Genomic DNA, 23,962 nt, shown 5'->3' with positions numbered 1-23,962 from the left:
AAAAAAAAAAAAAAAAAAAAGAACACCATCCCACCAATTTAGGCAGCACCAACCAAGGCCTGCAGAGAAAGATCATTCTTAGTGGGTTTGAGGTCCACTGAAGATAGGACCAAAGCATCTACTAATGGAAGAGCTGGGGGGAGGGGGCTAGCAATGTCAGGGAGGAATGCTAAGATGATTTGAGAACTAGAGCCAGAGAGGGGGAAGACAAAGTGTTTCTCAGTAGAGGCTCAGCCAGGTGAGGCCAACCTGTGGGTAACTAGAGTACATCAAAGATGGCGTGGGACAGACAGAGCTAGAGAAGGTCATGTTCAGCTTAAACAAAGAAACGGGTTGTTTCTAAACAGGGATGATGATAGGTAGTCTCTAAAGAAGAACAAGGAGACAGATGACGGAAATTGAGAAAGGTTTGCTCTCAGAGGTGGCCCCTGACTACCAGCTGATGAGAACCTAGCAGTAAAGGCTCCTGAGATAGCTTCTAGGATTCAGGCTGAGAATCTAGGGGAGTGCTGCCTGCTCAGGGCCTCCATAGAGCACTGGGGCAACCAGCCAGAGTGAGCAGAGATAGGGCAATATGACACGCAAAAGGAAATTGCGCACAGATAGACAGCTGCATTGTCCAGGAAGGCAGGACACCTGGAGAAGGTCAGCCACTGCTTGACATAAAGGCCTTGCTACCTGGACTGGCAGGCTCAGGAGCTGCGTCTTCCGCTGGCATCTGGCTGCACCGAGGATGCTGGGTAACTGCTTTTGAGGTGTTCTGATGCCTCAAGTACAAACACAGACAAGTCCAGCCCGAAGAGCAAGTGCTCATTTACACATCTTGGCGTACCTGGAAGAACAGTCTAGTATTTTCTAGCTTTTAAAAAACTTCTGTTGGATTGCAGGATGCAATCTCTTCTTATTTCAAAGTCCAGTCAAAGCACTGACTGTTTTCATAGACAGCATGTTATGTAGGGATGATATATAAACAGACCAGTCTTCAGTGGTCTTCAGTCTTATGAAATAAGCTAGGAGAGTTTAGATTTACCAGGAGTTCAAATACTTAAGAACATGACATTGGCTTAGAATAGTAACAAATGACTCTTATTGAATAATGTTATAAGCCACAAGTGAAGTGACCTCATTGCTAGTGTTCCCTTCAAATTGTACTTTGCTAAGGAAAATGCCCCTGGTGGTCAAGAACACATTACTGTCTTTGGAGAGCATAGCCAGCACTATTTTTAATCAACCATATACAATCCAGTCAGAGAATAACTTTTACAAAGAAATACGCTCAGAGGACTCCACTAGACAGATCATGGGGTAACTGCATTATAAAACTGGAATAGGAACAGAGGACTTGGTCTCCCAGATTGCAAGCATACAGGCTGCAGTGCTCTGAGCCAGGTGCCATGCCAGCTCTTGTACCACACGTGGGATTCAGTGGTCCTGGCTGTTGGGGCTTAAGTGGTGATGGGTAATAGGAGTGGGAGCTTATGTCCCTGTCATCACAGAGCAACAAAACGTATGACATCAGCTGGCAACTTCCCCCAGGCCTTTAAAAGTTGGTTGCAAGTTCTAGTCTTGAATTTCTCTTACATATGGTTGTATTCTAATATTGTTGACAAATTGAGAATAGAGCAAAGTAAGACTTGAAATTTGACAACTGGCCAGTTTTATGTGTAAACCTTTCTAGAGAGAAGATACTGGGGAGGAAAGAGAAAAGGAAATGGCCAGTTATATTCTTTCAGCAAGCTTATAACACGTACCGGGCACGGTGCCAGGAATAAAGAAGGATTGAGACATCCTTCCTCAAGGAGCCCATCAGGTGTATAAATATTCTCTCTCTGGTTTTACTGTATTGTAATAACTATTCAGTTGTATGCCACATACTTCAATAGAGGTGAATAAATCAGATGAAGTAGGTTGGTAAGCCACCTCTAGGACAGTGCACAGTGCTTCTGAGAAGGTGTGATTAAAACTGGGTCTTAAAAGAACTTTGAGAATGACAGAGCTAGCGCAGACAAGATAAATATTGTATGTGCCTGTCCTTGGGGGGCACTGAGGCTGAGAGGACAAGGATGGGGGCCCCAGAGAGCCAACATGGGAGGGTCAGTCAGGGTCCTTTCGCAGCTGTTGTTCCTGCACTGAGCCTGTTCTGTGTCAGGGGCAGGAATGCTCAGTGGGTTTGCTTTGTTCTGTTCTGTTCTGTTTCTGACTCCATAGTGCACAACTCGGGCTGCACTAGGGAAGTTATTGGTGTGCTGGAAGGACCAGGGCTTCACTTCTTAGCACACTTGATGACTGCTGCTGACAGTTCAGACCCCTGATCCAGGTCTAGGAAACTGAAGGTAGCAATATCTCTGATGTTTTTCACTGGATACCTTGGAAGAATCGGTGATACTTTTCCATCTAATACCTTTTATTTATAAATAGAAACTTGAAGAAACAGAAGGTCAATAGCCACAGCACACAACTTCTAGTCTCCAGAACAAATTAATCAGCCATCTTAGCTGGGTAAGAATTCTCTCTTTCTGAAGGTTTTTCTAAAACTATGCAGGTCTCTCTAGGTCAAGCAGGTTCTAATTCTGTTACTCTGCACATGGCCATTGGTTAGAGCCCTCCCGCTAGGTGTCCAGCAAGCTCAATAGTTCAGCACACTCACACATCTAGATGCCCCTCAGCTGGCTCTAGATCCCCAGTGAGTGGCATGCAGTTCCTCAGAGCAGACCCACTAAAGACATGATTATAGAAACTTTTTGGCCTCCTTGTGTCTCTCCAGTTTCCTTGCCCCTAACATGCTTAAAATGAGCTCGACAATATTAGTATTTGAGTCTCATAGGTCCTTGTCTTATTATCTCTCCCCACTTGGATTCAGAGTTGGTGTCACTGACTGGGAGGAAATTAACCCATTTCTGGGCCCTGGCCTGTGCTCTCTCCTGCATCCTCACTTAGGGTACCTGGCTCTGAGGAAACCCAAAGTGGCTTCAGGTGAGTCTTCTCCCTAGCACTCCACCTGGAGGGTAAGCACAAGTCTTCCTTGGAAGAAGGGATTTTCCAGAGCTAATTAACAGCCCCCTGGTAGGGCCTGCAGCTTCCCATCTAGAGTAGGGACTTTAAGAAGTCAAAAGGACCACCAGGCCAGAAAGCCTCAAACAAATGGGAAAGAGACAAGGAGTGACGAGGGTCCTGCAGAAAGGTGCACAAATGAAGGGGTCTGTGGCCCTCCCAAAGGGAGACCAGTTCTCCTTCCTGCCACTTCTAGCCCTACTCAATTAAATAGGAAGGATATTTACTTGAGTTCTAAAGGGCTATGGGAACAAGGCTTCTCTTGCGTTGGTTTGTCCAGCATCATTATCCAATACTCAGGTTTCTATGACATAATGCACTAAAGACTAGAGATGGCTCCACGGTTGATCTTCCAGAGAAGCTGCGTTCAATTCCCAACACCCACATGGTGGCTCACAACCATCTGTGATTACAGTTCCCAACACCCTATTCTGCTCGCCTGGAGCACATGAACGCACATAGTACACAAACTTACATGCCAGGCAAAATAGCCATATACATATAAAATAAAAATAAACATTTAATTACAAATAAATATCAGAGCATATGATATTCAACTTTAGAATCCTATACTAATAGGGAGAAAACCAGTCCTAAACCTACAAAGTCATTGACCAATCCCTGGGGGATAGCAATTCTCAATGGGGCCATTTTGCTCCATCTCCCCTAGAGAACTGGGCAATGTCTAGAGAATTTTTTTTAATCTCATAAATGGAAATGTGCCACTGGCATCTAGTAGGTGAGGATGATGGACTCCTGCTAATGCCACAGGACACAGGGAGGCACCCACTATAAGAATTATCCTGTCCTGTGTGTCAGTCATGCCAGGATTCAGAAACCCCACCCTAGAGCTATATTATAGCTCAAGTACAAGCCTCTTGCAGGCAGAAAGCAGATTTTATGATTCTTTTATAAGCATATTCTAGGGAAATAACGGGTGAGTTAAATGGGTCAGTCCTGTTTGTTTCAAATTGATTAAACACACACACACACACACTTTCTCTCCCTCCTAGAGATTTTCTTTACCTTGCTTTCTGTTCCTGGAACAATGTTTGGATCCCTTAAATCTCATTAACGTCCAAAGGAAGTTCTGAATATAATAGACACTAGTTGTAAACAGCCTACATAGAAAAGTCTGCAAAGAATTGAATCCAAATCACTGCCATGTGCTTAAACAGGCTCACACTATAAACCTGAAACTGCATGTTAGCTAGACCTGCCCTAGGCTGGTTGTGAGAGGCCCTTGTGAATCCAGGCACCTGTGAGCAGAGGGGTAGGAGGAGCTGAGTCTCCTAAGGGCTGCTTTTTCATCTTGCCTCAGGAAGTAGCCTTGGCTGCCTATGTTTTGGAGGACAAGGAAGGGGAGTACTTTGGCCAAGTTTCTATAACCAGTGTCTAAGTGAACAACTTTGCCTTGAACGGCCACAGATTCTCCAAGGAGAAAGCTGAATCTAGCCTCACAGAAGCAGCAGCTCTGACTAAGCCGTGCGGGAGGGTCTGTGGCAAAGCTGCCTTTGGGCTTTGATCTTGACGTCTGAAGCCAGGAATTAGTTCTCAAGCTTCTGTCTAGAGCCTTCTCAATCTACTCCAGCCAGATCTTGCAGGATCTACCAAAGCACTCAGCTACAAAACTGCCTGTATGGTCCAGTCAACAAGCAGCTACTTAGACCTGAGCCCATCTAGGAAGATGGCTAATTAGCACCAGTGCCACAGTCCGTCCGTACAAGTGGGTTTACTTTTAGTTGTCATAATCAAATTCCTGAACGGTTTCTTCTGATCCTCTGTAACCGCCCCCAAGCTCTGACCCTGCAATGTAAAGTTAGGATTGGCAGTTATTAGTATCCATATTTAATATCTTGTCACTGAAAGGATGTCAGAGCAAGTCTCTAGCCCAGCAAGACCAAGGAAACCCAACCTAAAGAAGGGTATGTTTTGTTCACGTCCTTAAATGGAGGTTTCCTGACTTCAGGGAAAGCATATATTACCTCTTTTCCAAGAATAGATACAGACGACCTCAGAAAACAGCTCTTGCAGCCCTTCAGCCATAAGCAAAATCTTGCCTGGGCTGTGTGGATGATGGTCCTCATCTCCAGGCTTTTAAGTTAAAGAACTGAAGTCATTCCATACCTGGTATGGTGCCTCATGTCTGTAACTGTAACCTCTCAAGAGGCTGAGGCAAGAGAACCACAAGGTCAAGGCCAGCCTGGACTTTTTTAGTTGAGTTGGGAGGCAGCCTGAGATGAGATACACGAGACCTTGTTGCAAGAATACAGAGAACCGAAGTTGTTTTTGTTCAACCCTAAGTACTCCATAGTCCACTAAGAAGAATGGGAAAGGAGAATGTTGTACCCAGAATGGAGAGCAAATGAAAACATCCCAGGCACCCAAGTCATTCCCTAGAAAGCAAGTGGGTTGTCACTGTCTTACTCATTCTCAGGTTACAGGAAGGGCTACCCTGTTCCCAGATTGTGTTTCAGACTCAGAAACTGAAGAGGAGGGGAGTGACCTGAAGCGAGGGGTATCCGGAGAGGAGAACATGAGAGACAAATCTTCGGGCATGAGGGTAACCCACAGAGATAGCCTACAGGCACAATGCTGGCCATGTCGATGGGTCAGTTCAGAGGGGCAGATTTCTAATAACCTTCTGGCAAGGGCTTTGTAACAGTCTTCATTGGCGCGTGTCTAAGCCGAGCAGGTGACAGTTATAATCTCACATAGTGAAGCAACAACAGCAACAACAAGCATCAGGTGAGATGAGGGCATGGCTCCTCTAACAGGTGAGCCTATGGGTGGCTTTAAAATATGAACATCTGGCCCTAGTGATCCATGAGGAGATGATGGGGGCACTTCTGCAGCTCTGCACTGCTTCTGACCATCCAAGACCCCCAAATTTGGGGGAGCTCAGGTGAGAAAAGTGACCTCAGAGGTTTGAAGATGGGTGTGGATGTTTTCCTTATCCCCCACCCCAGCCTTTCAGCGTTCTGATGGAGGCTCTGAGCAAGTGAAATGTTAATTTTCTCCTAATCGTTACAGTTATAGACTTAGGAGGAATAATGAGTCCCTAGCAGTTGAAATAAATGAAACTATTAAGCTTTATTCAACTTGGAATGTGTTTGTTAATGCAAGTTCAGGATTAGATTAATAAAAAAAAAAAGGCTGTGAACCAGAACACTTTCTTGCCTAATGAGTCCAGTTGCTACATTAGATTTTGAGTTGCTGTGGCCATAAACATGGGTTATAGCCTTGAACTTATAAAAGAGCATATATGAATGTGTGTAGATAGTATGAATATTGGTAGTATTGCTAGGCTGAGGGCAGGGTATATAGCCCTTGATACAAGAGAATCTAGGGTGGGAAGTTAGAAGCAGTCTTTCCTCATACAAAGGATTCCATGTGTCTTAGGATAACCATCCTTAGAGCAGAGAGACCCCCCAAAACATCTCCTGTCCACCTGTGGGTGACTCCCAGACTTAACAAGCGCTCTGGTCCATGTACTTCAAGATCATGGTCTGAACTTTTTTCCAAGGTCTTGAGGACATGAAGAACACTGAAGGGAGACTACAGTAGCTCATTCTCCAAAGCTCTTGGATGTGCTCAGGTTCCTTGGCAGCCAGGGGACTCAGCCAGTATCCAAAGGACACTGCTTCCTTAGTAGGAAACAGACATCTGGTAGCACATTGCTTCTCCCTCCCCTCAGAACCTTCCTCACCTTGTCGGAAGGAGATATACACCAGCCTCTCATCGAACTTCTGGACCTGCCGGAAGTTGTTGACCATTTCTCTGGGGGTAGGATCATCCATGTGTGTGAAGTACAGAGCTGTCTCCAAAGCCAGCAGCTGAGGGGGGAAAGTGGGAATGGGTCTTATGAACAGGTGTTGCTGACTGGACTGGCCGACTGGAGAGAGGACTTGAGGGAACCCTCTGAATCAGCCCATGAGGTGCTTGGCGGAAAGTATTTGAAAACAAAGGGAAAGTTGAGGGTCTCACTAGGTACTATTGTCGAGCTGGGCTGGGTGCTTCTCTGCTGTCAAGGTTCCTGATGACCCCAGAATGCCCCCCAAGTGAAAGCTGAAGAGAAGGGGGGCTCCTCAGCTCCCCACCAAGACCACATTCTTTTCATGACCCTGAATTGGAACCCAACTCTTAAGGCAGTTCGGGGGGTGGGTGGGCTGATTTTATGGCCAAATCAGCATGAAAAGACAGAGGGAAGAGGCCCTCTGGTGATCTGGCTGCTGGCTCCCTGACATTTCACACACACACACACACACACACACACACACACACATACACACACCGTGAATATGATGCACTCTGTTTCCATGGCAGCTCCTGGGTTGGCTATTGCTGCTTCCCCACACATTTCACCTCTGATTCAGCTCATCTCCTCTCCTGTCCACCCACCGGCTGCCATTTATCGAGGTTTTGCAGCACAGAGGCTCATAGTAAGGAGCAGATGTTTGACAGTGAGGGCTGACTAGGATGACTCGGGTAGGTGATTACTATGCAACACTGTCCACCTCCTCTACACTTTTCTTCTTCATGCTTTCAGGTTGTGGGGTAGCAGGATGAGCAGTGACTCAGCTCAGAAGTTGGGTGATCCTGAGAACTTCTAACCTTGCCTTCCAACACAAGCAGCTTAGAGATGGTAGCTAATGACGTGGCTCCCCAGCTCACACAGCTAGATTGTGAGCTTAAAGTCAGTGAGCCTCCTATCACTGCAACCCCACGGCCCATGAGTTAGCCTGCTATGATCTTTATTCTGCCCCACCAAAGGAGCCAGGCTCTCTCCTACAAGGACAGTAAATGTCATCCAGCCACTGAGGGGTATATTAGCAAACACAGACCTGCAGCTCTTTTTAAAGAACTGTGGGAAGTGTGCTCATTTTCCTAGCTCGGTTTAGCTCCTCTTAAAGCTTAGTCTGTAATTTCTACAGCATTTCAGTAGCAGGTCCAATCTGGAGAGGTTCTGAGGAGCTGCTAATGGAACTCTGAGGAAATCAAGTCTTTGATTAGACCAGCTTCTGGAAGGGAACAAGATGCCATACAGATTCTGGCTTGTTACCTGCTCCTGGGAAATCTGCACAGGGTTTCGGAAAACTGTCCAGAGCACGGTAGGGTAGCAAGGAGGTGTAGTCAGGGACCCTTCGTAGCGGTAATACTCCCCAGGGCTCTCGGGCAGAAGTTCTTCAATGTTGAAGCCTGGGATGAGCACTTGTTGGCCTGGAGAGACACACTGGGTGTGAGGGTGTCAGCTTAATTCATGCTAGGAGAGGCATATCTAGGCACAGTAACTGAGCTTAAACATTCAGAGCCAGAGCGGGGAATGTGCTCTTTTCTGGGCCACCTGACTCAGTGTCACAACATTGCCCAGCAACATGGCTGCAATCAATGTGGTGAACACAGACAGCACCTACCCCCTTATGCTCTTATTCTTAAGCTGACATCAGTGTGACCACATTCTGTGTAACAGTGAGTGAATAAGTAGCCAAGCAACCCTCACCTTTATACTTAACATGTTGAAGATGGCTGAAGATCTTGTCATATGACGGATTGACGGAGCCTATCTGCAACAGAGATCAGGCAGGTTGAGCTGGGACAAAATAAGATCTGCTCAGCCCGAGTTGACAGTTGTCATCAGATGGCCTGGCTGGATGCCTTCCCTGGGGATCTGCCTTATAAGGAAAATTCTGACCCATCACCAGATTGTTGAAAGTTAGTATAGTGTTCTTGACCTTTTGCATCACATGATAGTTAGTTTTACCAGGCTTGAGTGTCCCGGTATATTAGGTGTGTTCCCAGTAATCTGATGTGAGCCTGGTAGACTACAACCAGTCCATTTAACCTGAAACTTCGAAGCACTTTGAGTTAACAAAAGCCAAGCCAAATAAATAAGCATACTGGGAACTGGAAACACGTTGCCTCTTGGGGGAAAACAAAGCAAGCCGATTAGAAGTCATTCCTTTCTTAACACTCCTCCCACCCCTCCACATTTTTGAGATCAAAATTTTTATATGTAGCCCATGCTGACCCCAAACTCTCAGTAGTCCTGCCTGGACCTCTGACCTGCTGGGATTACAGGCATGCCAGGTTCAACTCTTATTTCCCTGAGATTAAATCATTCATTCCAGAATGGAGTTTGGATGCTAGGTGTTGTATCTGTGATGGGTTCATCTGATGGTGCAACACAGATCCCTATACCACACAGGCCCTCCCCAGCCAGGTGGTCCCATACCACGCAACAGGGCTAGAGATGGGGGCTCATATTTATAATGTCACAAAAGACATGTCTTCTTCAGCTGCCTAGATAGAGGAAAAGCTTCCTCTGAGAAAAGAGAGAAGAAGCCTTATGAGGACCACATCCTGCTCTGGAGGCAATGCAGGGCCAGCCAGGAGCAGCTCACTCCAGACTGCTGTGCACAGAACACATGCCTAGTCCTGATACCTTCTCTCTACAGACTTTAGGTAAGAAGCCCTTTAAACACCTCATACCTCAATAAGAACAGCAAGAACAGCGAGGCCTTCGGACTTGTCACTGGCGGTGCTGAAGTCAGGGTACAGGTCTGAGTTATAATGGACAATGTGCAGCTGCAATAGGAGAGAAGGTACCCATGAGGGAACAACCAACTCCCAGGAACCGTTTGTTTCTGCAGAAGACTTGAACCAACCAGAAAGATGGGCATCTGTCCCTCTTCTTCCCCAAAGAACTGATCCCCTACCTTTACCATCCCTCCCCAGGTTTCTCTTTCCCCCCAGTCCTCTCTACCTGCAAACCAGGGCACATCCTATCTTATTCACTGGACCTCTCTTGTCTGATAAGGCACCTGGAAAGTAGCAGAGGTACAGTAGGCATGAATGAGTGTGTGTGTGTGGGGGGGGGGTGGATGGATGGATGGATTTTTATATCACTGTGAAAACGCTTGGGTACTTTGGAACTCTTCTCCCTTCAGTGGTTTTTTTTTTTTTTTTTTTTTTTTTGAGCCTGGGCCCTGGGCCAAGTGGTCTCCTATAATTTGTTATCTCTGTAGTTGATCTGGAAGCGGTAGGGGTGGGGAAGAAAACCAGTTGCCAGCTACAACTTAATCATAATTGAAATGCACAAAACACTGGTGTTCATCCCTCAGGCGGACAAAAATCATAGCATGGTTTTTACCAGCTTAGGTTGGTTTGTTTGCTTGCTTGTTTTTTGAGACAGTGTTTCCCTATGTAGCTTTGACTGTCCTGGAACTCACTTTGTAGACCAGGCTAGCCTCCAACTTGAAGAGATCTGCCTGTCTTGGACTCCAGAGTGCTGGAATTAAAGGGGTTTGCCACTATTGCCCGGCCTTATCAGTCAGATTTTAAGACTTTTTTTTTTTAAATCTTCTCCAAATAAAATTCTGAACATTGATCAGAAACTAATTATTAAGATAAAGAGAAGTTTTTGAGACATCCTAGATTTAAAACCTAAGCACATATTATGACCATTGTTATTATAAATTCTGGTGATGTTTAAAGCTGACTTTTAATCCTAAAGATAGTATCACCTAGCCTTCAGAAGACGTTGTAGTAGATAACTTTAAATACAAACATGTGCATTTTTATTCCATGTCTCGGAAATTACTGCCTATCGAGATTTGATCTGGATTTCTTTTTCTTCCAGTCACGCATCATCTCCCTCTTTAAAGGAAATTCAGCATTAGGTCTATTTTCAATGTTATTATGTGGCCTTTGCTGTTTTCCATTTCACTTTATTTTATGTGTATGGATGTTTTGCCCACAAGCCTATCTTCCTGCGTACCATGAACGTGCCTGGTTACAGTGGAAATCAGAAGAGGGCGCTGGTTGGAGCTACAGATGGTTGTGAACTGCCAGATGAGGGCTGGGAAGTGAACCAGGGTCGTTTTGAGGGTGGTGGGCAGAATCTTACCATCTAGCTTAAGCTGGCCTTGGGTTTGAAATCGTCCTGCCTCGGCCTCTTGAGAGCTAGGATTACAGAATATAGTACCATGCCTGACTTTCATGTTATTTCTTCTAAGTGACCTTGTGATAAGGCTTCCTTGGGGACTCTGGCTTCACTAGCTTTCCATATAAAGGATGGCCTACCACACAACTCACACCATCTTGGAATGGTTTGGAGAACAGAGTAGATGTCTATCTGTCTAAATTAACCAAGATCCTTATTACTTGACTTTTGACCCTATGGTCTGCTTCTGCTTTTAATGTATTCAGACAAAATAAAAAAAGAGGTAAAAACTAATCCAGGACTGTGGGAGTTCCCTGGTGAGGGGCTTCAGAAAGACTCTTCTGCAATCCCCAGCCCTTAGAACCCCTACTTCAAAGAGATTCCATGCACAGAATCTGACAGTTAGGACCACCCTGCTGCTTTGTCTTGAGTATTAGCAACCATGACCATCAGTCTTGGTCTGATGATTAGCTAAAGAGCAGAGAATGTAACAATTAGTAATATATATATATATATATATATATATATATATATATTTCCAAGACAGGGTTTCTCTGTGTATCCCTGGCTGTCTGGAACTCACTTTGTAGACCATGCTGGCCTCAAACTCAGAAATCCACCTGCCTCTGCCTCCCAGGGGTGCTGGGATTAAAGGCGTACACCACCAGTGCCCGGCACAATTAGTAATATTTTTAAAAGATTTTATTTTTATTTTAGTTAGGTATGGTGGTGCATACCTTCAGCCCCAGCATTCAAGAGGCAGAAGCAGGAGGATTTCTGTGAGTTCAAGGCCAGCCTGGACTACATAGTAAGATCTAGGCCAATGGGGGCTACATAGTAAGATTATGTCTCAAACGTGTGTGTGTGTGTGTGTGTGTGTGTGTGTGTGAAAGAGAGAGAGGCAGAGACAGAGACAGAGAGACAGAGAGAGACAGAGAGAGACAGAGACAAAGAGAGCATGCATGCTACTGTGGTGTCTGGGGAGGCCAGAAGAAGGCATCAGACCCCCTGGAGTTAGAGCTCCAGGCAGCTGTGAGCTCCCCACATGGATTCTGGGAATCAAGCTCGGGTTGTCTGTAAGAGCAGTACGCTCTCTTAATTGCTGAGCCATCTCTCCGGCACCCTGGAAATATTTTTAAATGCACAAACTCTCCAAGCCGACATCGTAGCTGCCACTTTGTTCTCCTAGGGAGAAGCAGAAGCCTCAACATTGCAATTAACTTGCAAGAAATTGCAGTTCTTGAGCTCCAAGGAAGGAAGGGTCTACTCCGAAATGTGTGCGCCTCCAGTCATACCATTCCACTGGGGCAGAATCACAGCCCCTCCACACTTGTAAGAGACCTGTAATTAGCTTGAGACGTTAAGCAGTTCAGCAGTTGGGAACGGAGGAGAGAATAGTTGTATCATTACTTACCACGGGATCTGCCGGCTGAGCAGCAGCGTTCATCTCCTCCTATTTATTTCCCTGTATGCGCTCAGAGCCACATCCCCAACTCACACCTTGGGGTGGAAGAACTCAGGACCCCTCACCATCCCTCTCAAGGCGGCATGTCACAGCGCCGCACCCACATCCCAAACCATTTTCAGAGAATCTCTGATCATCACAATGCCCTCCACGTCTTAATGCCAGTCACCCCTTAATCTATGGGAAACTGCAAGAGTGGGTCTGGGTCCGTGTCCTGGTGTTCCCAAGTCCAGTGATGTGGGAAAGGCATTTGTAAGCAAACATGATGTGTGAAGACTGAGAAGCAAGGAGAAGCAGACACGATTAAGTAATGAGCTGCGGCAGCCAGGCAAGCTGTGAGGTCTTCATCTGCACAAGGGAAGGGGATGTCTAGATGCATCCCACCATGTCATCTGCAAAACCAGCCTTCTCAACAGCATCATACAGTAAAAGAAACAGGCAAACTCAGCATGGTCCAGCAAAGGAGGGGACAAGGATCTGGATAAGTGCAGGGGAGCGAGACCTTCCTGTTCTGGAGACAGAAGAGTGGAGACAGACTATGAAGGCTACTCTATCCCAGTGGCTGTGGAAGGGGGACCCAGTGCCAGGTCCTCTCTACCAAACTGGTCATTCACTCACCTCGGCAGCAAAGTGCTTCCCACTCACGGTGTGTTCAGAGCCATGGGGGTCATCGCGGTTTCCCCAGTGCAAGTGTAGCTGCTCTGCTCTGTAGTGGTGAGGCTGGAGACCCTGGATGTACATGTCTGAGTTCAGATTCAGTCTCACTGTGAGGAACAGAGAAACAGCCTTCAGGGCCCTGGCCAGATGAACCCTGCTAGAAAGCAGGCCCACAGGCAGCCACCGCACAGGCACAGGTGGCTGCAGGACCATGGAGCAGACCTGAGCAATGATGCCTCCAGATGTGGCACCTGCCCTCTTTCCCTAGTGTAACTGTAGTGGCACCAACACCTTCATGGGTCTCCCTGCAAAGCATCAACTCTAAGCCAATGATGGATGTTTCTTTACTAATCAGTATATCGGGCTCCTGTCTGATACTAGAACCTTCAATGAAGAACTTTTCAAATTGGAGAATTACAATAATTGTTATTTAAGAAGCACTACCATACAAGAGACTCTGGTATACCCAATCTGTAGTATATCAATAGGTCCCTCTTCTAAGTGACAACTCAAGGTAGTTAAAATTCTTACCCAGTCTGATGACTCATTAGTATCTGTGATGACTAATCTTGATTGTCAACTTAATTACATCTGGAATCAACTAAAATGTAAGCGATTGAGCACTCTTGTGAGGATATTATTCCTGGCTAGATTGTTAGATTAGAAAGACTTCTTCCTAAACCTGGGGTGTGTGTGTGTGTGTGTGTGTGTGTGTGTGTGTGTGTGTGTGTGTGTTTAGCCAAATTGCTGTTGCCTTGAATAGTTTGTGATAACCCAGAATTCACCCTGGAAGCTTAGCCAATCTGCTCCCTCTTCCTCCCACAAGAGATGTAGTTTTGAGATGTGCTACCCACAAAGAATCACTGGAGCCAGGGCTTCCAACAACTCCCCTGCCTCCCTCCCCCACACAGTAGATAGTAGGTCAGGCATGTCATACAGCCTCTTCCTAGCCCCTTCTCCTGGGTGCTTCAGAGGAGCTCCTCCTAGCCAGATGTCCAGGGAGTCAAAGGAGACTCAGACCCGCCTCTCTCTTACCTGAATGGCCATCATTGGTCAGGTTCAACAGCTTTTCAACAGACACGTTGTAACCTTGGAACTGGAGGGGTGCGAGGCTAGCATCATATTGAAGGATGTCACTATGTAGGTCTATCGGGGACTGCAGGAGGCCTCCACACGATGGGTACTTCTTGGACCAGTTCTTTTCCCCAGCAGGACCTAGGAGAGACTCAAGCTCAGTTTTCCACAAGAAATTTTCTTTATCTTCTAATCTCTATTTACACAATGGTTTCTTAGTCTCTCCTTTATCTTTCCATAGACAACTGCAGTAGTCTCTGAGAGGCAACTGTCTGCATTGCCCCCTGGCATCTGAGTGGACCTTATCTAAGAGTAGTGAGAGTCACAAGAAATACTCAATACCTTTGCTCATTATAACCGCCAGGAGGAAGAAAGGCCAGTCCTAGTCTTAGAGGTAAACTATTCAAGTCCTGGAGATAGCAGCTTACAGAATCAGGCCTAGCAAACACCTTAATACCACCTGCCATTCAAGTGCTGTAGAGGATGAAAGACTAGAGTAACTCAGCACAGAAACTAGAGCCCTCACCCAACCTCTACTTTATTCCCATGTTGACACAATGCCTATCCTCCCTACATGAAAACTAGTGACATCCAGCAATACACCATCAGACTGTTGAACACCTATTATGATCCAGGAATTACTCTAAGTCTTGAGGCCCCCAGGTTGGACACTAAGGGGACGTTATCCTAGTTGGGAAAATTTGATGAATCTTCTGAACCGTGCCAGGTTTGTGAAATTGGTATCTGACTGACCATAGCTCAAGTAGGTCTTTGGGCTAATCAATTCACAGTGTGAGATTCCCGATAGGGAACCCTGGATACAGACTCCTGATATCTATATCTAGAGTGCAGGATGCAATCCCAAACGGATGATTGAAAAACATTAAGTAATTATAGGCCTGGGACCACAGAGCCAAATACAGCAGAGTTTTAACTGGAAGGAAGCCTGGTAATACTACAATCAAATTATTGTAATAAAAATGACAAGTCCTCAGTGAGGAGAAACAGGCTTAAAACTAAAAAGCATCAAGGCTCATGATCCTTGCTAAATATGGGCTAGCAGTTGCTCCTCTGTGAATGGAAATAAACATTCCATGGTCAGATAAAGCAGTGGTTCTCAACCTATGGGATGAAGCACTTTTGGGGTCACCTAAGACCATCAGAAAACATAGATTTTTACATTACCATTCATAACAGTAGCGAAATTACAGTTCTAAAGTAGCAATGAAACTAATGTTATGGTTGGGGCTCACCATAACGCAAGGAACCGTACTAAAGGGTCTCAGCATTGAGAAGGTTGAGAACCACTGAAAACTGCGTGATTCTCACAGGGAAAAGTCCTGAAGGAATGTAAATCTGTGTAAAAGATTATCTCCCATGGAAATTCAATGGATTTTCAGGCTACCAGCAAACATTTCCCTAAAAGAACTGAGATCCTGGGAGGTATAAGGAAGTAATTGTCTAAGCTGTGTCCCCTGTAGACTCGATTAGGAGTTAAAGCCACATTAGGTATTTGAGGGCACGAAAAATAAGTATATCAAAGACAGCAGAGTCAGTGTGGGCAAAGCCTTCAGGAGAAACAGAAGTGAGAACACTGGACCAGGAGTACCCAGAGAGCAAGACTGTCTCACTGCCTTGGTGAGTGGCCCCAGCCAGGTCATGTTCCCTGCTAGAGCTGCCATTAACCTAAGTAGAAATGGCAGTGTTGGATACTGTATTCTGGAAGGTCCCTTCTGGCTCCTGAGATCCAAGATATAAGCACCTTCTCCCTCTGTGCCAGGCTTGTTCATGACCAAGCAGCTCCAATGCATCTGCTGAGATACCCATTGAAGAAGTGAAGGCACAGGATGCTGGTGTCCCTGGGCAGGCTGGGATGTAGACACCACCTGCCCCAGTCCTGGCCTCTGTCCTTGGCACCAGTTACAGGTCCGTATGGCAGCAGGGTCTAAAAGAACCCTTTCCATCCCTCCCCCTTCTTCCACCATCAGCAGCATGGTTTGTTTCTCTTAGCAGTTTTGATCCTTTGAAAAATCTATAACATTGACATAGCCAAGGGGAGAAGATGAAAGTATCTTGTTACTGAGATGAATGAAGTGCCCCAAGTAGACTAAGGCTTAATATCAGTTACCTGGCGTGGATCACGAGGCTTTGGTGCCTTCTCTGTGGGTGTTTCTCTGGGAGATTTTGTGCATCTCTTTCCTCCCTCTCTCCCCCACATTCTCCCTGGAGGCAAGGAGTGCCTCGCTCATCCCTGCATTTCCTACGTTGCCTGGCACATGGCAGGTACTCGCCTGTTCACTAATTCTCCCACCTGTTTCCGGCTTATTTTTCTCTAAGGGTACTTGATTACCCGTTTGAAGTCCCCACATGCTGTTTATCCCTTCAAAGAAGAATTAGAGCCAGTTATGCTGGTACATATCCAGAATCTTAGTGCTGCTTCATCACCCCCCCCCCGACTGTGTATGTGTGAGCACGTGCATGTGCGTGCATGTGTGTGTGTGTGTGTGCGCGCGCGTGCATGGTTGTCTGGTCTGTGAGCTTCTGGGGCATCTCCTTCCTCTGCCTTCCATCTCAGGATAGGAGTGCTGGGATTACAGATGTGTGCCACCATATCATGCTCTCTACATGGGTCTCAGGATATGAACTTGGGTCCTCAGGCTTTCACAGTTAACCCATTTACCCACTGAGCCATCTTGCTGGTCCTCTGCAATCCTAGTACATGTGAGGTGGATGCAAGAGGATCAAGAACCCAAAGCCATCCCTGGCTACATAGCGAGTTTGAGACTAGCTTGGCTAAATGAGACCCTGCCTTTAAAAAGAAGAAAAAAAAAAAGAATATTTGAAAATGAGCTCGCATGTTCAGGTTCAGACTCTCTTCTTAGCTTTCGAGCTCATCTGTGTGAGGATTGGGTCTGGATGGCTGGGCCTACTTGCTGTAAAGGAAACCTGCTTTCCATCCTACACTGTGGGAGGTGGCCTGGTGACTGTGACTTCATAGGGTCCACCACCACCACCACCACCACCACCACCACCACCACCACAAGATGGCTCTTGCACAGCTGGGGACACTATCATACAGCCTCATGACTTCCTGGTTGAGAGAGAGAGAGATACATGGCTAGGTATCCAACCAATATCAAATATTACAGTAAAGACTCTTTGCCATTGTCCTCAGTTTCTGTCCAGCCCATGTGACTTTGTGACTTGCAGCCACAGTAATCCTGGGAGGGTTACTGAAGGCTATAATTTCTCAATAGAGTCTCAGCTTTCACAATCTTTTTTTTTTTAAACCTGAGACAATGTCTCGTGTGTCTCAGGCTGACCTTGTACCTCTGGTCCTCTGCCCCTATCTTGCCAGTGCTGGGATTACAGACATGCACCATCATGCCTGGTTTATGTGGTACTATGTATGGATCAACCATTCTACCAACTGAACCACACACCCAGCACTAGCTTTCAGTCTCTTGCCAAGTGCTCTTTGCCAGAGAGCCTGCCTTACAAAGCAGCTCCTCTAAACACTTGCCTTTGCTCTAGGTTTCCATGGTACCTGTTCCATTGGTGGGCTCCCATCACCATCCTCCACCCCATGATCCAGAAAGAGACCATGTGTATCCCAAAGCTTGTTTTCCCAAGTAAAAGCAATGCATTGTTTCTTTCCAGTTCATGAATTTCCCTACTGGTGCCAAAAGAGTGGACAGATCTTTGTTTTGAAATATAACACTGCACTGCTCAAAGTGTGTCTTAGGACTTCTTGACTGGGAATTGTGAGACCCAGGGTACAGAACCCACATTATCTAAGGGTGTAGGGAATTTTCAAACATATCCAACAGGAGAGAGAGATAAGCAAGGTGAACTCCACCCCACCCAGCTGTGAAGCTGTGACAGTTTATGAGTTATAGCCAGTCCTGTTTCATCTTCACTGTTTGCCTGGATAACTGAAACAAACCAGGTTAATCTCAACTGCACGTGTCTTAGTAAGCTTTTCTAAACCACAAGGTCTCAAAGCAAAAGCTCAGTCCCATTGGTGCCCCTGCAGAGTTAGAATTTAATATTACCAAATCCAATCGGCATCCAGTTTTACAATCAGATCATTTTTCCCCCCAAGGAAGCCAAGTTGGGGCTTATGAGGAAATAGCGCTAACAGATTTATGTGTGGGTGTTAGGGGCCAGCGAAGGGCACTTGGGAAAGGGCAAATTGAATACAGGTGCACACTTCCAGAGTGACTTGTATTTAAGTGTCTTAACATCAGCCCCAGATACAACATTGGTGGCTTCTGAAGTGACATTGTTTAAAGGGTTTCTAAGAGGTTTTCCATCTTCTTTTAGTGAATGTGATCCCTGGGTGAGTTCTAAACGTGCTGGGTATTGTAAGCTGATAGGATGAAACACAGAGGTCATAAGGGACTATGGAGTCTTTCCTAGATCTAAGTGACAAAGAAGTTCATGCATGTTTTCACTATAAGCAGGGTTCATACTCGTGCTTATAAGATTCGTGTAAGAAAGCTTATAAGAGTTACAGCTGGGTAGGGGTTAGGTTAAAACCAAAGTTCATGAGCCAGTGAGATGGCTCTGTAGGGAAAGAGCTTGATGCACAAGGCTGATGATCTGAGTTTGATTCCTGGAACCCACATAAAGAAGGAAGCAGAACTGACTACAGTTTCCTGTGTGCCCCCCCCAATCATACACCACATGGTAATTTTTTTAAGTCCAACGGTCATATATGCTTAAGCTTTAAGGGTAATTTAAGTTTTTTAAGTTTTATATATCATGCATATATGCATACCTGCCCTGTGTGCATGAACATGTGCATGCCACCGAGCACAGTGGAGTCAGTTCTCTCCTTCTACCATGGGGGTCCCAGGGACTGCACTCAGGTCAGCAGGCTTGTTAGCAAGTGCCTTTACCCACCAAGCCATCTCACGAGTTCCTCATTGCTTTTTACCATTCTCTTAGATTATTACTGTTATCATCATCATTATTATGATTATCATTATTATTTGCAGTACTGGTGATTAAACCGATGGCCACATGCATGCAAGTCAAGTTCACTTACGACAGAGCTACAGCCCTTAGCCTTTGCTATTTTAACGTCTTTATTTGCAGTATCTATAGAAAAGAGAATATGTCTCTATGTCTGCAGTGAATCCTAGTTATGCCAAAATTCTTGGCTCTTAGCTGAAGAAAGTGTCAATCAGTCTACAGAGTGAGAGGATTTTCCCCCATTCTTATGACCTCCCAATTTCCCCATCTTTCTATCCATTCTCAATTTCCCCCTCCTGAGATTTTTGGCTCCTTATTTTTATGGCTCGATGATGATATAAGAGTTTTGAAACTTCTTCACTATTGAACAGGAATGCATCCTGTTAGATCCTGCCTATCCAGGATTAAAGTCTAGACTTGCCTTCCCTGAGGGAGAGGACATGAGAGGGTCTCAGCCTGGAGGATCTTCATTCTATGAAGGAACTCAGTAATGCTTCAGGGTCATCTCAGGTGGGCCCCTACCAGAGATAGTAGTGGGAGACAGAGACACCTTCTACATCCTGTAGGAGCCTGAGTTTTTTAAAGACATCTACTCCAGCGAAACTAGGGTTTTTGACTGTACAGAAAAAAGTAATTTCAGCATGAGTCAGGATGAAGCAAAGTTGGAGTTGGCAATGGGACAGTTTTAATAGATAAAGCATGGATGTCAGGAGGAGGGGGGAGCGCGGATGTTAAAGAGAGGATGCACATATCCTAGACGTTGGTGCAGACTTCTTGGTAGAGTTACAAGTTTATAAGATTTTGTTTGTATATTTGTAACTTTTAGTATTCAATAAGGTCCACAGATTGCAGCAGTCATGTTGGACCCAGATCACAGTTTGATCGTTTAGTGTCTTGTCAGAGAACACCTGGGCCTAACTCCTCCAACACTCAAAACCTCAGGCAAGTGAGTTCTGTATTCTCTGCCCTCAGCCAAGTATGCCCTGTGTCCTCTGCTCTCAGTTAGTTGAGTCACAACTTTCCATGGCCGCCTCCTCCATCTCAGGCTAGACCCTCACCATGTCATCTGCAAGGGCCCTCCACAGGCTGCCCAGTCTCCACCTTCTTGTCATGATGCCAGGTTCCCTCACCGGCTTTAATCAGACTGATTCCATTCTCCCTCTGTAACCAGACTGAGTGAGTGCTGCCTTGCTTCTGTGGCCTGGTCCTTCCAAATATTTTCTGATCCCCAACATGCCCCCCCTACTCCTCACTAAGACAAAGCAGAAACTAGCTGTTTTTCAAAGTTTTAAAATGCCCTATCCTGTCCAGGATTTCAAAGCCATTGCTTTTTCCAGGAACAAATTTCTTTCTCCTGTATGCAACCTTCCTTCCCTGATCTCCTTTGCCATCTGCATGGATGTATATTCGAGTCTCCCCACTAAGGAACCAAACACTTTCTTTTCTCATCCTCTGTGGGCTGAATTTCTAAAATGAGCTTAAGAGACCGTTTACCATGTCCATTACGTGTTCATAGGGAATGAATGGCCTTCAAAGGTCTGAGACTGTGGAGAGAGCTGTAGTCTGGAGATAGCCTCAGGCTACTCAGGTGCAAGAAGGGTTGAGTCACTGCCCTTGTGGGAACCTCTAAACTGGCTAAGTTCAGTCATAGAAAAGCAGACACTGGCTTTGGCAAAATTTGGACTGGGTTTTGAAACACCGATGAGTTTTGAAAAGTTGAAGATTTTCAGCACAGGACGTTTGTGATGTTTGTGGGCACAGCATTTTTCAGAAGTTGGAAAGGAGGCCTGACCAGGAGTCAGAAAGTAAGAGTGGGCAAGTTCCAGTCTGTAAGATCAGAATTCATCCGGGTCTGAAGAAGACACCCAGTGAGAGATTGCTGTGTGCTAAAGACCAGAACACAGCAGCCTGTCTGAAAATGGTACCTAGATAATGAAAAGCCCAACCAGATATTCTGAGATCCTGTAGGTTGCAAAGGTGATGGGAGAGGAGGATCCACTGTGGAAAACAGTCTGAATGTCTGGCACTCTGAGATGGACCCAGCCAGAGCAAACCAGCCATCTTAAAAACAAAGATGTGATTTATAACCCTGTACTCATCCCTACCTATTTAAAGAAATATAGATAGATAGATAGAGATATATAAAATTGTACCTTTGCTTTCTTTTCCTTTGTTTACTTTTGTTTTATTTGAGACAAGATCTGACTAACCTTAGTTGGCCTAGAACTCAAAATTTACATCAAAATTAACCTTGGCTGGTCTCAAACTTGGGCCAGGCTTCCAGTGTCTGACTCCAGTGTTGGGTTCACAGGTCATGCACAACTACATTCAACTTGTATGTCTTTTGTTCGTTTGTTTTTTGTTTTGTTTTGTTTTTCGAGGCAGGGTTTCTCTGTGTAGCCCTGGCTGTCCTGGAACTCACTTTGTAGACCAGGCTGGCCTCGAACTCAGAAATCTGCCTGCCTCTGTCTCCCGAGTGCTGGGATTAAAGGCATGTACCACCATGCCTGGCTTCAACTCGTATGTCTTAATTTTACAGATTAATGTCTTAATGTCTTAATGATTACAGAAAAATGTAAGCATTAACAAAATTAAAAACACAGTATGGGCTGGAGATGAAGCAACATGTCTGATATTTATGTATCATTAAAGATAAGGATTCTTTAAACCATAAGCTCATTTCCCATGTAAAATCTGTTTATAATTTATTAGTATAACTAAATACCCAGCGAGTTTTCAGCTTTCTCTGTTCATCTCAGAGCAGTTTTAAGAGCTTGTTTGTATCCTCAGTGCATCTAGGCACACAGCGTGTAGACGCACCGTTGCTCTGAGCAAATAATTCATACAAGGGATTGAAGGATACTTTTATAACCTGTTTGCAGACATGATGTCTGGGTAAAAAATGTCTAGGCTAAGTAATTTCTTGTGTTTATATACCTGATACATCCACGTTATAGCATATATCATAATAATAATAAAGCATGAACCATGTAATTACCCATAAGGCTTGTTTACGGTTTCTTACTGGCTGTCCTATGTTCTCAAGATTAATAACAATTTTTTTATGATTTTTAATTATGTTTATATGTGTGGGGGTGTGAGTATGTGCATGTGAGTTCAGTGCCCACAGAGGCCAGAGGAAGAAGCTGGATCCCTTGAAACTGGACTGGCTACAAAAACAGATCAGAACTTGCCTTTGTGGCAAAGTTGACATTCTAGATGTTGGTGACTTTTTGCCAACCAACGGTCATATTTCCCACACAGTGAAAATGTGGGTTTTGGTTAGTCCCTCAAGGCTGCGGTTAGGTTGTTATATTCAGAGATCTGGGAAGAATAAAACCGTGCCTAGTCCTAGTACACAAATGTGCACACAAATGATTGGTGACTGTGGACCAACCACAAACGCATGCTAAACAAGACAGATTGTAGTGACAATAACAACAGAGGGTTCCGAGGCCGGGGTGGAAACTCATTTGGAAAAAGTGCCTGTCCTGCAGGCATGAGCACACGAGTGGGTAGGTACTTGCAGTCACAGTGCCGGAGAGGCTGAGACAGGAGGCTCCCCAGAGCACATTAGCCAACCAGCTTTGCCTAAAACTGGCAAGCCCTGGGTCCTAGTGAGAGACTATCTATCAAAAATAAGAGGGACAGCTCTTGAGGAACAGCACTCAGGGTCGATCTTTGGCCTACACACACACACACACACACACACACACACACACGCACGCACACACCTGAGTAGCCATAGTCAATGAAGGAGAAAAATCTCTAATTAATATCCTTTGAACCGCTATTTAATTTTGAAGTGAATTTATTCATTTCTTCACAAAGGTGCCTTCTGTATGCTGGGCACTAAACTCAGTGTTGATATGAAAGCAGGTTTACTTCCCGTCCTTGTAGAGTTACATTCCAGGGGTCAAGACCAATAATGAGTCACAAATAAGCAACCTCTACACAGGTCAAATCACCACAGTCTGCCATTGGCTGAACAAGGGCGGTGGTGGAAGAAACGGAGAGACCTCACTCCATCTCTGGTATAGGCATCTTTCCTGAAGGAGATGCCATCCAAGTGGAGACTTAAGAGATGAGATGAAATGACCCATGAACAAAGATGGAGGAACAGCCTTCCAGATGGAGAGCTTGAGAAGCCTACAGGCCTGCTAAAGCTGTTAGGTGGTACATGCCAGATGTGCAGGAGACTTGCACTCAGAGAGAACCTGGGGCCCACTAGGTTTCTTGCCAAGGAAGAAGCTGCTCTGTGGGGAAGTTGAGCAGGAGTTATTTGACACCAACTAGTGTATGGTCTTTCACAGGTTGAAGAAGTCTTCCCCTCAGGCGGCTGGTACCCACTTCATATAGAGAGGCTATCCATTCCTCCTGAGTCTGTGGCTGGAACCACAGGAAATGCAGCTAAGCCCCCAGAATCCCATCCAGAAGGAAAGGATCCCTCTGTTCCCTCTAAAACCAACTCAAAAGCACATATCTCCAGGATGTAGTTTGGATATAGAAGCACACTTTAAAAATATATCTAAAGTACATTTAAGTTGCTGGAGTTCGCTTCAGAAGTTATTAAGAAAATATGGCTTCTCACAACAAATCTAGGAACACTTGGCTGGGACTTGGCTTGCGTCCCTGTCTACCAAGTGGTCAGACACAAGCATGAAGGCAAGATCCAGCCAGAGAGAAGGAAGCTGCCAGGTTAATAATTGATGGTCGAGGCTTTCTGCTTGTGTTATTTACTAACAGAGGTCAAGGAATCACACTGGCATGGATACTTTCCCTTTGTTAATGTT

At 45.5% G+C, this 23,962-nt stretch overlaps 1 protein-coding gene across 4 annotated transcripts in view; it reads right to left on the bottom strand.

Annotated features, from left to right (window-relative positions):
• Positions 1–23,962, bottom strand: part of Ca12 (carbonic anhydrase 12) — a 53,161-nt gene that overhangs the window by 6,463 nt on the left and 22,736 nt on the right. For all 4 annotated transcript variants that reach the window (XM_021172566.2, XM_029481836.1, XM_029481838.1 and 1 more), the window contains exons 3-8: positions 14,151–14,330; positions 13,077–13,222; positions 9,541–9,636; positions 8,552–8,615; positions 8,114–8,271; positions 6,761–6,887 (exon numbers count right to left, since the gene is read on the bottom strand). In XM_021172566.2, coding sequence (XP_021028225.1) covers positions 6,761–6,887; positions 8,114–8,271; positions 8,552–8,615; positions 9,541–9,636; positions 13,077–13,222; positions 14,151–14,330 — 771 coding nt within the window. The remainder of the gene's footprint in view (positions 1–6,760; positions 6,888–8,113; positions 8,272–8,551; positions 8,616–9,540; positions 9,637–13,076; positions 13,223–14,150; positions 14,331–23,962) is intronic.

The sequence above is a fragment of the Mus caroli genome, chromosome 9 (assembly GCF_900094665.2).
Source record: "Mus caroli chromosome 9, CAROLI_EIJ_v1.1, whole genome shotgun sequence".
NCBI classification, from domain to species: Eukaryota; Metazoa; Chordata; class Mammalia; order Rodentia; family Muridae; genus Mus; species Mus caroli.
This window is presented reverse-complemented; position numbering and strand designations above follow the sequence as displayed.